Source organism: Parasteatoda tepidariorum, chromosome X1, assembly GCF_043381705.1.
Source record: "Parasteatoda tepidariorum isolate YZ-2023 chromosome X1, CAS_Ptep_4.0, whole genome shotgun sequence".
Lineage (NCBI taxonomy): Eukaryota > Metazoa > Arthropoda > Arachnida > Araneae > Theridiidae > Parasteatoda > Parasteatoda tepidariorum.
Window position 1 is genome coordinate 28,118,631 of NC_092214.1, and position 14,521 is coordinate 28,133,151.

Genomic DNA, 14,521 nt, shown 5'->3' on the forward strand with positions numbered 1-14,521 from the left:
TGATAACGCAAGATAAAAATTCAAATAATAGAATGAAGAATTCCAGAATAGTAAACAATAATATAATAACAAAATAAAAAACATTAAAGTAGTAAAATATATAACTTTTGAATAAAGTATAACAAATGAATAAAAAATATATTAGATCAACAGAATAAATAATTAGAATAATTGAAAACAATATGAGAATTCGGAGTTAATAATAATAGGAGAAATTTCTGTTAGTCCTATTTGCTTGAAATTTGAAAAAAAAGAAATAATAATAACTGTAATAATATATTGAAAATGAATAGGTAAGCTTAAACGCATTTAAGATAAATATAGCGAAAATAATGTTCGTTTAATTATTACGTTAATAATTACAATAATTAAATTTAAATTATCATAAAATTAATGAATAACACATAGTAAAATATGTAAATAATATTACAATATAGCATTTTTGCAGATTCATCTTTTATAAGTCATACATAAGTCATATTATATTTATAAGTCATATTATATTTTAAGACTTTTATGAGACTGATTTTAAGATTCTTATTAAACTAATTTTAGGAGTTTCATAAGACTAATAACCTGATGTTAATTTTTCGTATTTATTTAGACCTAATTTAATTTTTAATTATACCCATTACATATATAATAATTATTTTGTCAACAATTCTCAAAAAAGTGATAACAATTCATTGAAAATTCAAAGAATAAGATAATTCTTCATTTTGTAGAGTGAATAGCTTTTTGACTTTCTGAGCATGAGTATAAGTATGAGAGACGCTTGCATACTATTTCAAGGTAGCAAGTAACAAAATTTAACTACTTAAAACACGTTTACAAGTATGTCTACTTATATACGCTGCTACTTAATATACACCTTTTTTTCCTTATTTAGTCATTAATCAAGAGCTGTCAGAATAAGGTATTTTAATGTATTCAAGTCTTAAAGGTATTTATTAGAAATTTTGTACGAATTACAGACGTATTTAGGTGAATATGGTTAATATATAATAATAATAATAATATAGCACTAATCAAGTAGAGAAATCTTTTGGATTGGATATTGTTCATTTTGGATATCAGTAATTATCCTTTTCTAATAGTATTAATTAAAATCAACTATTCTATATTTTTTTTTATTTTTGACTCCATTTTAGAACAAATCTTTCATAATTTTGAACTTTGCATGTAATTTTGGAGATTAAAAAAACTGACACTAATTAACATTAATTTAAAGAAGCATCGTCAAAAAACGGCAATGTACCAGGTAACAAATCTATTCCGCTTGTTACAAAGAAACTTTAAACTCCTATGTACGAAAAGTTTTTGTAATTTATGTGACAATGATAATTATAACAATGATAAAATAATTATAGCAGTGATAGTGATAATTGTAACGAATTCATCAAATTTGGAAGACTATGCATCTTATTTTTCTTTTTATTTATAATAAAGAGTTAAAAACATCTTTTGAAAGACAAAAGTATGTTACTAAAATAAGATAGAAAAGAGTGAAAAAAGTTTCAGTTTTGCTTGACTTTATAGCAATTCATCGAGATACATGGATACTATTCTGAAATTCTTTTTCTTCACATGCCTTCATTTTCAAGCTTAAATTTCACACATTTTTCATTCAAAAACTTCAAACCACATAAAAACAGGCTTAGATTTTGTAACCAGCTAGATTGTTGGATATTTCGTTTTTTTCCCCTTTCGTTTATTCCTTTTCACTTTCTAACTGTAACAAGATTTCGAAACGTGATAAAAGTTTGCTACGTTGTTATTTGTTCGCTTTCTAAATTCCAAACTCTGACATATTGTTTTTAAGTAAAAACTTTATTTCTTAAAATAGCATACATTTGTTTCATACTCCGAAAAATAAAAATTCAATAACAACATTTCCAATAGAAGAATACATTTTTTTTTCCATAACAATTTTTTCTATAAAATTTTTTTTCTATAATAATAAAAAATGAAACTTTCTTTTCTGCATTTTTATTTTTTCGGTGATTTTTTTAGCCATTTTTGAATTAATCTTATGCTTGGAAAATGCTTTAGGCATACCAGGATAGCATGTTTTTGTCCTGATTTTAGAGTAAATTTAAAACAAATTTTATTTCATATAATTTTATTTTATTACCGGCGATGAACAGCCGACTTAATTCTGAGTGCACGACTACCAATGTTCACCTCCGTAGCCTTGTAATTTTGAACCCAATCCAGAAGACAAAGAAACTTCTGTATCAAGTATTGGGAGAAATTTACATTAGTGGAGGACTTTCTGAAGGAACTAACACGCAATTGTGTTACATGGAGAGAAAAAACACGAAAATCTTTCACGGTTAGCCTGACTGCATAGGGACTCTAACCCATAATCCTACTACCACTGAGGATATTTTCAGTCATGTCAGCAGTGCGGTCGATGAGTAATGTGGTCGGTGAGAGTCAGATGCGGAATTCGCATCGACCAACCGTCACTGGGATTCGAGTCTGAGTCACCTCACTGACAGGCCAGTGCTCCATTCCTTGAACAAAAAAGAAATGAAACTAAAAATGTTTATGCATTTTTTTCATAAAAATAAATAAATAAATAGATAAATAAAAATTGCTAAAAATTGTAGCTTATTTTTTTGTTCTTAATCTGATACGTCTCGTGATTCGCCATTTCAAACAGTTTGTACCTTATTTTGGTTTCCTCGGCTACAGCACCATATGTGATATGGGATTATTTTTTCTGGATAATGCGAATCTGCAATAAAAAGGAGTTCGTATTAAAGATTTGAAAGTTTCCTCCTATCCCGACACTAAGTGGTAGGGGTAAAAGATCGAGTTAGGTATCCTTTTACAGTTTTTAAAAAATATAAAATGACGAATTTAACTATTTCGATCCGATGAATATTTCTCGAGATATTTTACCGCTTCCTTACTTTTTGCACACCCTATATATTAATCAATGAACTCCAAATTTCAAAAAACCATTTTAATACACATAGATCAAAAGCTTATAAATTAAACTAAAACATAAAATCTATTGTTCGAATTTCATATTCAAATCACTATTTTAAACTAACAAACAGTTTTGTAACTATTTAACTATAACTATTTAACTGTAACTATATATAACTATTTCAACCAAACGTCGTACTCTTAATCAGTTTATAATAGTTCCGATAGGCAATGGAGTGGATAAGTTCAAAGAATATTATCGATGATATATTTGACAGGAAGTAATATATTTAGTAAATCTATTTTCAACAACATATCTCGATTCTTCGAAGAAATATGTTGTACTCATTTGTCAAATTGGTGCAAACAGCCAAAATAGAAAAAAAAATGAATAATAATTCTAAAAGAGCATTGCATTGTGATAAGCTGCTCTCTAAGACATAACAATGCATCTAGATTTAAAGATGACGAAAAAAAAGCCAAGTCGCAAACAAAAGAAAATAAAGTGGATTTTTATGCTTATGCTAACTCTTATGTCATAGATGTCGCGTAATTTCTTGTTTTAATGAATGGTGTCATCGTTTGAACATCCAGCATCTTTCTGGCTCCTATTCCAAACCTAAGAAGGTGGATGTAGGGAAAGAGGTGTGGGGGAAAGTTTTTACAGGGGGAGGATGAATGTGGGACAAAAATAGGGAAGTTTTGGGACACAGTCCAAAAGTGGATGATACAGCTCTGGGGACTCTTTCTTTAACTCTCAAAGCAGTCTAGATATGCAAGGGATACAGACAAGAGCAACTCCATGCAACCGGCCTGTCAAGAAACGACAGCGGCGGAAGGGGGGAAGTGGGAGCAGTGAGTATGACTATGACTATTTGCAAATGAAAACATCAGCTTTATGCAAATAATAACAGACGGCTTGCCAACTGCTTCTCTGCGCCATATTAATATTTTCGCTTCTCATTTATTAATTTCTTATATGATGATGATTTTGACTTATGTCGCTTTGTTGTAATATCTTAAAATGTTGTGAAGTATATTGATTTTAAAAATAATTAAATGATGCAGTTTCTAAAAACTGAGTAAAATCAATGGAAACATTAAATGATGATATCGCTTTTTAAGCTTATAGTTATTATAAGGGTGGTAAAGAAAATTAAAGGATTGTTTTAATAAAAGAAAAAGGAGGTTTTTTTAATATTTGAAATATTAAGAGTTAGATATATTTGTTAAGCAAAGCAAAATATGTTTCTGCAATTTTTGAAGCTAAAAATTTAAATTTTGGATACCATTTTTACTAACCATCTTAAATTTATACAGCTAAAAATAGTCATCATTTAAAACATAAATAGCTTACACTATATCGTACACAATGTATTGAAAACATTAAGAATTTAGTGTTTCAAAGTGTTTCAAAAATTAGGTTTCCAAGAAATGCTGTTATAAACTGGAATTAATTATTATTAATAATTATTATTCACATATTTGTTATTCATAATTAATTTTAAAATGTTATTCACAATTGCTGCTTAAGTTTACTGTTATCAGTTCTTAATTTTAAGTTACATCTCTTATTGTAAAATTGAAAACATTCCAAGAAATATAGTATTAATTAAAATCAACTATTCTATATTTTTTTTTATTTTTGACTCCATTTTAGAACAAATCTTTCATAATTTTGAACTTTGCATGTAATTTTGGAGATTAAAAAAACTGACACTAATTAACATTAATTTAAAGAAGCATCGTCAAAAAACGGCAATGTACCAGGTAACAAATCTATTCCGCTTGTTACAAAGAAACTTTAAACTCCTATGTNTATCAAAGTAGTCATTACGTATGTAAAATTTCGCTTCATTTTGACGACTCCTTCTTGGTGCGCTAATTTTTTGTATATATTGTATATTTTGTAATATATATATATATATGGGTGTGCCGATATAAAGTACGTCAAAATATTTCTAAGCTAAATCTAATTCAATTAACATATTTTATATTAAAAATATCCTATAGCTCAACACAAGAGTATTTTTACACTCAAATTTGCATATTAAGAGAAAGTTTGGATTATTTAGATCAACACCATTTTCTCAAATCTCTTGTTATGCAAATTTTTGAAGAAAAAAAATTGATTTTGTCTATTAATGTTGTTTTCTAAACATAGAAGTTTTCATTTCACTATTTATTCAGCTGTAATAAACTTCAGCTATAGGAAAGAAAAAAATTGTGTCTCAAAAGTAAACATTAAAACTTAATTATGATGCTTTGAGAAGCCTTATAATCTGGTGTTTTCTAAAAATTTGACGTTTGCAATAGGTCAAGTCATTTAGTTGAAGATAAACATTTTCTTTAATAATATTTCCATAAGAGTTTGACATCTAGTGACACTAAATTTTTTTTAATCTTTCATTATATTCATTCTTCTCAAACTATTTCTCATTACATAGTGCAAAGCACATAAATTCATGCAGTATAGGGCAAACAATTTAATGATAGATCATTTTTCTAAAAAAAAAAAATTCATGTTTAAGAATCTGCATTAAAATATAGCGGAATAAGCAGAATTGAAAAATAAGTTTTTAAAGTATTCTCTTCAAATCAAACGAAAGGCAAAAAATTAAGATACGTTGCCTTGAAAATAAAGAAGAAAGTATGGAACACCTGTAATAAAAAGAATGAGTTCCCTGAGAAAAAAAAGTAAGATCAAAGCTACCAGAATAAATTTACCGTGTTTCTGGCTCTATGGGAACACCAAAAAGCTCGTTAATTTTAACCGAAGTACTTTTATAAATATTTTGTCAGAATTAACAATAATATATAGCTTTATAATATGTGATAAAATTTGGCAAATGCAGTAAAACTTCGTAATTTTATCATGATACCTTAAAGCATGGCATGTAAATTGTTTATTCGGTTAAATCTACTTTTCAGTTTTGTGTTTTTTATAATAGAACTGGTAAAAAGAACGATAATTTTGAAAACCAGAATTTCTGATAAACTGTTATTATATGAGCGGAGAAATTATCAAATGAATGATTTAAATACCGAACATTTAGGTTTTATTAACTGGAATTATAGTTTTTATTTTACTAAAATGTCATTTCCATACAGTGCGGGAATTTTACAATTTTATCTCTCCGTTTAGCAATATATTATATTTACAACAAATTGGATAGCACTTTATCTTAAAAATAAACATCGAACATTACATTGTAAAAACATTTACCCATTCATTAAAAACTGTAGATTACATATTATTATCGTATCACACATATAGAAGAGCTCCAATGACAAAGTGGTTCAGTTACTGAACTCGCAAATGGTGGACTGGGGTTCAATCCCCGATTTTGGATAGAAGTCAAACATTAGTTCTATCCAAACTCGGTTTTGGATAGAAGTCAGCTTCATATCATTGGGTACCAGGTTGATTGGGAAATAAAAGTTGCTGGTGAGCCATACGCCCCACCATTACATCGTTGGTATCGAAATTATGGAATCTTAAACTTCGTGACCTCTTTAGTCAATAATTGGTTGTTAAAGGAGGATTTTGGGACCTAGTGTTCAATAAACCGGACATCAGCTTTAATCCATAATAATCACAAGATTTTTGTCTTATCTGATAATCAAGACGTTATTACTTTATAAAGAGGATATCTTGAAGCTGCATGGCATATTCCAACTGAAGGGAATATCTTGAAGCCTTAGACCATATTCTGGTTGAAAGATTGAGAATTTGAAAGTTCGAAAGTTTGAAAATTATAAAAATGAAAATTTAAAACAAAGGAAACTTGAATAAAGCACAGATAAAAGCAAATAAATGGGACATACTATAGCATCGGTTTTATAAACAGGAACCTACCTCACCGTCTAAACACAAAGTGTGAGTTTAGAGACGAAAGTTCTTGTTTATAGAACCGAAACTATAGTATGTATTTCCAATTATGTACCTTTATATGCTTTTATTTATGTGTAGCTTCTTTTTGTTTTATTTATGTGTAGCTCAAATGAAATCTCTTATTCTCATAAGAATAAAAATTTATTCAACGAAAGTACGTTTCTATGTTCATAATTTCTTAATTCACTGAAGTTTGCTCATACTATTTAGTATAGTCTCTGTATGTATTTCAAACTATTAGATTGCAAATTAGTAAATAAAAATTTGAGCAATTTTTTTAAAGATATTCCATTTTTTTATTCTCGAATTGTATTCCAGATATTTTTCTCTCTTGAACAGCATAATTTAAAAATGTTCTATACATATATGGCATAATACAAAATCAATAATGACTTTTGTTATTTGCAATATAATATTCGGGAAATTTATTTTACAGTAAACATTAAATTTCTGCTGACGTTTCTCCTACGTTACTCTTTTCATAAACATTAGCTACTCTGCATGTTGTACAGGGTAGACTAATTCAGAAACTATAACTTGAAACTTTTTTAAATGTTTTTGAGAATCATCTATATTAAAAAAGTGAAAGAATCATTATTGTGTCAGAAATTGTTAAGGATTCTCTTTCAATTTCAACAAAAGAAAAAATTGTGGAAACGCTTTGTTGTAAGACATTACCACATTGTAAAAATTCCTTTGTACTTTTTACCGTAAAATCACTTTTTCTCGGAACATGTTATGGAACAAGTAATCTGATATACCGTAATTTAATTACAGTATAATATTTTACTGTAAAAATGATATTTTATGACTGATTCCCTCAAAGAATCGGTACTTAATACCGTAATTTGATTCGGAATTTTTTACAATGTAGAACTTCAACATAAGTCATGAAAATAATGACTAAGATATATTACACTTGAACTAAATAAGTTACATTTTACACTTTATAATTAAAATATTCTCAGAAATATTTAGGATTCGAGATAACAGTAGATTTTACGCAGAGGAAATAAATTTGTTTATTATTTTTATTTGAATAATTTATTGACTTCATAAACTTAGCACAAAAGACTTTTGAAGTTTCAAATTAGTAAGTAAAAGTTCGATCAATACTTATCATAAATTTAATTTTATATTCTCTTATTTTAAACACCGTCTTAAATTATATTAAAAGGAATAATTGCTTCCATGTCGTTTACTTTTAAGAAATTTACAATGTAAACTATCCCTGTCACTTATAGCATAAATCAAATAAATTCTGTAATGATTTTCCAATCATTGTATTTTACTACTTCTCACTATAATTAAATTAACTGTTTTTCTGAAACTTTTATGTTAATTAAAAATAAAACCTTTTGATGACATCTCGTACATTTTCCTTTTCTTAAATATAATCTATGTAACATTTTATGAAGTATTGACTAGTTTAAAACTTATATATGCAACGTTAGAAAAGCGTTAAATAACAATTCCATTCGCTGCGAGTTTTCTTTTTAAAAAGAGCACAAATTACGCTATAAAATACTTTTGCATAAATTTGAAAAATCTACGTGCATTAAATTTCTCTTTCATAACGACAAATTTGCCTTTTACTTAATGCAATTTACCCAGAGATAACTTATTAAATACGCAAATTTTTCTTCGCAATTCTGAAAGAAAATAATTTATATTTTTATCGAACCATGTCTAAGGATTTAAGTCAACATTCGTGTAGTGGAATACCGTAGAAAATGTTTTAGAAGATCTAAGCAATAATTCAGATAATTTTCCAGCAAAAACAGCTTTATAAAAAAAAGCTTAAAAATAAACTCATAAAATAAAAAGAGAAATTCCTTTTTATTTCATTAATTTTTGAGAAAAAAATTTTTATAAGAGAAAAAATTCTCAATTTATATTATAAAACCGAAACGAAGATATATTTTTTAATTTATAGCATATTTATATATGTTATAATTCAAACATAAATTATATAAACTATAATTTTATAATTACACTTGAGCAAAAAATCTTTTTTTAAATTGTAATTTTACTCTCTTTTTTCCATCCATTTTCACATATTTTAAAATACCATGTTGAGGTTAAAAACCGTCAGAAAAAATACAATTATCTAAAGAACAACATTGTCGTGTAAGTTCAAAAAAAGAATTTTCATTAAATTAAAAAAAAAAATTTAAAATCATTTATTGAAGTTACGTCGTTTAAAACCAAAGCACCCAAGAAATGCGAAAGTGTCAGTTTTAATTTCGACTGACCTCCCGTCATCATTAATAATAGATGAATATTTCGTATTTAAATACTTTAACTTTTTTAGATTGACAGTTTAAAGCTCTTTCAGTCTTCGTAAGTGCACTAATTTTGTAATAATTTAATTAAATTTTATTTCAGTTATATAGCTTAAATTTAGAGCTGTATTTTTCTCAATCAAGGACATGGGCATAAGGATGAAAATAATACATTTTTAATGAAGGGTGTTCCGTAACATGCTTGTCAAAAATATGGAGCATTAAAAGAAAGCACAATAAGGGACACAAATTAATATTTGTGTGAAAAATAAAGTGACTTAGAAGCCTAACGAATAGCAAGTAAGGAAGAAAGGGTTGAAGAAATCAAAACATGTTTGAATGCTGAAGGAAACAGAAAAAAATTGGAAAGGAGATTGATAGAAAAACCTTTACATTTCAACACGCAATCAAAATCATTTTGATGTTTTTATTATATATTAAACGGAGAAAAAAAATTCTGGTAAAATTACAGTATTGCATGATAATGACATTTCAAGTAAAAAATAAACCATAATCCTGGTTAATGAAACCAAAATATATGATAATTAAACCATATATATGGTAATTATTCCATTCATATGGAAAAGGTTTACCAGAAATTGTAGCTTTAAAAATTATAGTTCTTATCACCGCACATTTTGTAAAAAAATACAAAGCTGAAAAGCAAATTTAACGATTTTATCACTTTTACCAAGTTTAATCGTTAATTTTACGAAAGTCATTACCATACTGTTTCGGTAAAAATTATCGAGCTTTTTAGAGTTTTCATAGAGTCAGAAACACAGCAAGCTTCACCACATTCTAGTAGTTTTTACCATACTGTCATTATCAGTGTAGTTATAGAAAATCTGAACAACGTTTATTTAGTATCGCAGTCTCCTCATTTGGTCTCCTTTCTTTAAGATTTTAAATTTTATTAAATTTCATAATTTCCTTTTGGTCATGTACTTTCTATAGTGTCATGAAACTATGCACTCTATGCAACTATGCAACTATGCAAAAAACTGCACTCTTCTAATATACTAAGCAGCTTAGAATATAAGAATTTTGTATTATTATACGTTTATGCTCCATGCTGCACTAAATTTTTTTAAAACTACTGAAAGGAATTATTTTACTAAATTAGAACTAATAACTTTTATAGAACTATTATATAGCTATTATTAAATTGAATAAGTTATAAATCACTGTACACAAATAATGCATTTTCAATAATGAATTCGACCATATAGTTTTAGGTGCTGTTCATTATCACTGCTATGATTTACATCCTAAACTTTTTTTACTAATCAATCTAAAATTCATTTTATCAAACAATCAAAATACATTTTATTATTTCGCACTTATGCATAAACATGAAGTAAACGTGTATCTTTTTTAAACCTACTACGCAACGCAGAAAGATAAAATTTAAATGAAAAAGCAATTTTCTCGATGGGTAAAAACCTTCAAATAAATAACACATTCTTAAGTTAAGTCAAGTTTCTCTTCAATTCTATCTACACTCTTAGAGCTATACCACTTTTAAATAAAAAAGGAAGGTTGTCACCTTTATACACCGTAAAAAGTGCTGTAAAACTCGTGGGATATACTTTTTTGGTCTTTATTGTTTCCTTAAAGTCAAAGCATAGCGTATTTGTTGCGATTCAAAAGCGGCAAAAATAAACAATGATACTTGGCATATCCCCAATGCGAGTGACATAAAAAAGATCCCTTTGGGACCCCGTCATCTTGGCAATTTTTCTAGCTCTGTAGTGGCCAAAGTAGCCATCATGGCGGCACTATTAATTGAATAGTTTTTACCCGTTTACGATTAAATCCGAATTTGTTTACAGAAATGCATTAAATACTGAAAAAAATACAGTAATGATATTATCTTGACTTACTTTTTCAATCGACTACGAAAAATTATGGCACCAAGTAAATAACTCCGCTATAGAAAAGGTCAACCTTAAGTTTAAAAAAAAGATATTATTTTTGAAGTAAATAGTTTATTTTCTTCAAAACAAAATTATGAAATTCGTAGTCTAATTTAAAAAAAGTTTTCTGGATATTTTCTTTCTAATAATATATTTTTATTTAAGTATTTCAGTATTGAAACGAGTTAGATGTTCCTTTTCAATCTTGAACACTAAATTCTTTTGCTTATATTTGGATTCTTCGAGTTATTTTATTTCAAAAAACTCAATTTAACTTGTTTTTTTGATTAAAAAATTTTTGAAGAGCTTTTTTTCAACGTTTCTGTTTTGGAGAATTTATGAAATAAACATTCTGCATTACGCTTTTGGAAAAACTTTGCCTTTGTATTAAAGCCAGCTATATGTACTTCTTTTCCAAAAATCAACATAAATTCTTTGCCTATTCTTAGATTCTTTAAATTACTTATAAATTTTTATTGTAATTATAATTGCTCATTCTACATGTATAAAAATTCTGGTAAAATTACCGTATTGCATGGTAAAAAAAAAACATAATTTTGATTGAAAAAACAAAACAAAATATACTGTATTTAATCCATGCACTTTTGAATTTTTCTGTTCATATAATTACGATTTACTGGAAATTATGGTTTTCAAAATTGTGGTTTTTACTTTCATGCATTTAGTAAAATATAAAAAACTGAAAGGTAAATTTAGCCATATAAATTGTTTTTATGCCGTGCTCTAATGTATCATGATAAAACTGGCAAACTTTACCACAGTCACTATACTTTATCACATATTAAAGAACCATATTTTATAGTTCATTTCATAAAAATTATTACCAAGGGACTTCGGTGAAAATTACCAAGTTTCTTGGTGTAAGAAAAATTGTTTTAAATGTCCCGCTACCCCATTAAGGAGTTAAATTGTTTCTGTCTCTCAACTTTTCAGATAATTTTTATTCTAACTTGACTGATGTTTTTCAAAATGATCTGTGTATTCTTAATTATTCGCATGAGAAGCGGTTGGTTTTTAAGAAACATGCTGCATACTGTGTTTTTTTTTTTCAATTTTATTTGCCAGTTATTGGTTTTAGATCTATTTTATTCAATATAAATGTAGTTTAAAAAGCAGAATGTTTTATTTAATTTTCATTATGAAACAAAGCATAGAAAGAAAACCAAAGTTCAATTCTAAATATATTTTTATTGTAATTTAAATCATTAATGAGTTGAATATCATTTTGGAACAGTCTTAAAAAGCATTTAAATTCCCATGAATTGGTTTTTGGCTCAAATTTCAGAAAAAGTGCATTGTGTTTCTCTCCTTTAAATTTTTTGAATGAAAGCACGTATTAAGTGTTCTGCTAATATTTATTATTATTTTCAAAGAAAAAACTCGAAAGTTTCACTTTGTCATATCTAGAAAAAAGTAATAAGCTTTTTTTCTAGTTTTTTATTAATTATTTTAAATATTTCACTGCATATAATTGTAAAATTAATTTCTGACTGAACTTTTGATGCTATTTATTTATTTATTATTATTATTTTACATTTAGCATTGCATTTTAAATTTTTACAAATTCATCAATTTTACTTTTAAAAAAGTAAATCAGACTTTTCCTGTCAGAAAGTTTAGTAAAGTTTCATGATTATTTTATTATAATTTAAAATATATGTGAAAATTATAAGTGAAAAATTCCAATGTGAGCACTAATGGTTTAACATCATTATTTATCATTTTATTATTTACTTTAAAATCATAAAATATATTTTGATGGTTATTAGATTTATATACATTTGGTAAATTCAGAAACTATCCAAGAGGTTGTTTTGGAGTTCTTAGCCTCTCGCATTCCATGCCTTCAACCAACGTTGGAAAGAATGAAACAAAAAATTCAACAGCAACAAAATCTCGAAAGCCGACTGGAAGAAACTACAAGTATGAAGTTTCCGTTTGATGGTGCATGAACCCTTTTACCAAACCCATCTCACTCCATTTACGTTTTTAATCCCATGGGTTATTCTCTTAAACAACCCTCTCCCATCTTCCCACAGTTTTAAGAAACTTGTTCAAAGAACTAACTCTTTGTAAAATGTTTTTTTGAAAAACTTTTCAGCTATAACTATTACTTTTTTAAAAAAAAGTTTCAGTTGACGTTTTAATTTAGCTTTTCGAAATGATCAGTCATGCTATCGTCTTAGGTTAGCATGTTGTAAAATGTTGCAGAAATCGAAGAAAAATTTGAAGCTCATTTGAAGCTATTCATTAAGAAGAAAAGTTTAAGATATTTACTTGTTTTATAAAGGTAAACTATCAAATGAAATTTTGTATTAAAATCATTTTAAAATAAGCTATGATGTTGACAAATTATTGAGCTATTAATCTATTTCTAGCGTTTAATCATTAAAAAAATAGCTGCACGCTATTTGAGCTTCACAGCGCACGTTCGAAAAATTACCCTTCATAACGAAGCATCACAGAAAACGGGATTAGAATTGCGGTTAATGAGCTTTGCAAAATCTCTCTAATGCTTACTAAGAATGTAGCAAATGTCTTTTTTAATCAAACCTTGGTTCTGTTCAAGTTGAGCTATGATAGCGAGTAATCAAGATAGAGAAGCATTGATTATCATCAATGGATCCAGTTTGAAGCACGTTATTTAATCATTTTAATGAAATAGTAGATAAAAAAAAAATTATCCTGTCTTATTTAATTTAATAGTTTAAAAAAAGCAATAACTACGTCTTTATTTCACACTCAGTATGTTGCTATTCCAAATGAGGGAGAAGAATTTTAATATACTTTTCATTTTTTAAAAAAACTTTTGGAGTACATACTTTTTTTCAATTTCAAAACTCAATGTTCGATAATCGCATTCATTTAAGTTTTTTTTCCGCACTGTTAGAACTTCCATTCTAAAATTTCAGTAAAGTAACTGGCATCAGTCTGTTCATCCAATTAACCGAAAAAATTACAGTAAAGAACGCTTTTTTACTTTTATGTTTTTGGAATCGTTTACAACTAGCACGGTTAAAGAACCATAAATACAAAACTGTACTGTGTTTTAACCATTTACAACTGGCATGAAAATACTAGCCTTTTTTGTGTTAAGTATCTTTATGTTACTGTCATCTATGAGGGAATGAGAGTATTGTATTTTAATAGTCCAGGGTCACAAATTCGGGAGTGCAGGATACAGGAAACTTTTGACAAATTAGCCCTCTCGGCTATAATATGTACCCAGCTGAAAGGAACTAAGTGATTTCATTAGGTGTGCCTAGTTGATGGTATAAACTTCTGGTTGTTCAACCGCATTAGGCGAAACCAGTTAACAAACAGTTTTTTTTTACAGTAATAATTTTAATGCTGTCTTATTTATGGTTATTTGATTGTTGTGTTTGAGTATGGTAAAATAGCAGTTAAATGAATTGCTATTTAACCATTTTGTCCGAGAAATTTCTATTAGTGTGGAGGAA

General features: G+C 27.3%; 1 protein-coding gene across 10 annotated transcripts in view; it reads left to right on the plus strand.

The window, feature by feature from the left end:
* LOC107446668 (A-type potassium channel modulatory protein KCNIP1-like) overlaps positions 1–14,521 on the plus strand; it is a 196,523-nt gene that overhangs the window by 152,277 nt on the left and 29,725 nt on the right. Inside the window, exons 1-2 of one of the 10 annotated variants that reach the window (XM_016061375.3) lie at positions 3,675–3,795; positions 12,855–12,983. The exons of the other annotated variants lie outside the window; for them this stretch is intronic. Coding sequence (XP_015916861.1) covers positions 3,714–3,795; positions 12,855–12,983 — 211 coding nt within the window. The 5' untranslated portion in view covers positions 3,675–3,713. Of the gene's footprint in view, positions 1–3,674; positions 3,796–12,854; positions 12,984–14,521 lie in introns of those variants that run through there. 10 annotated transcript variants of the gene reach the window in all.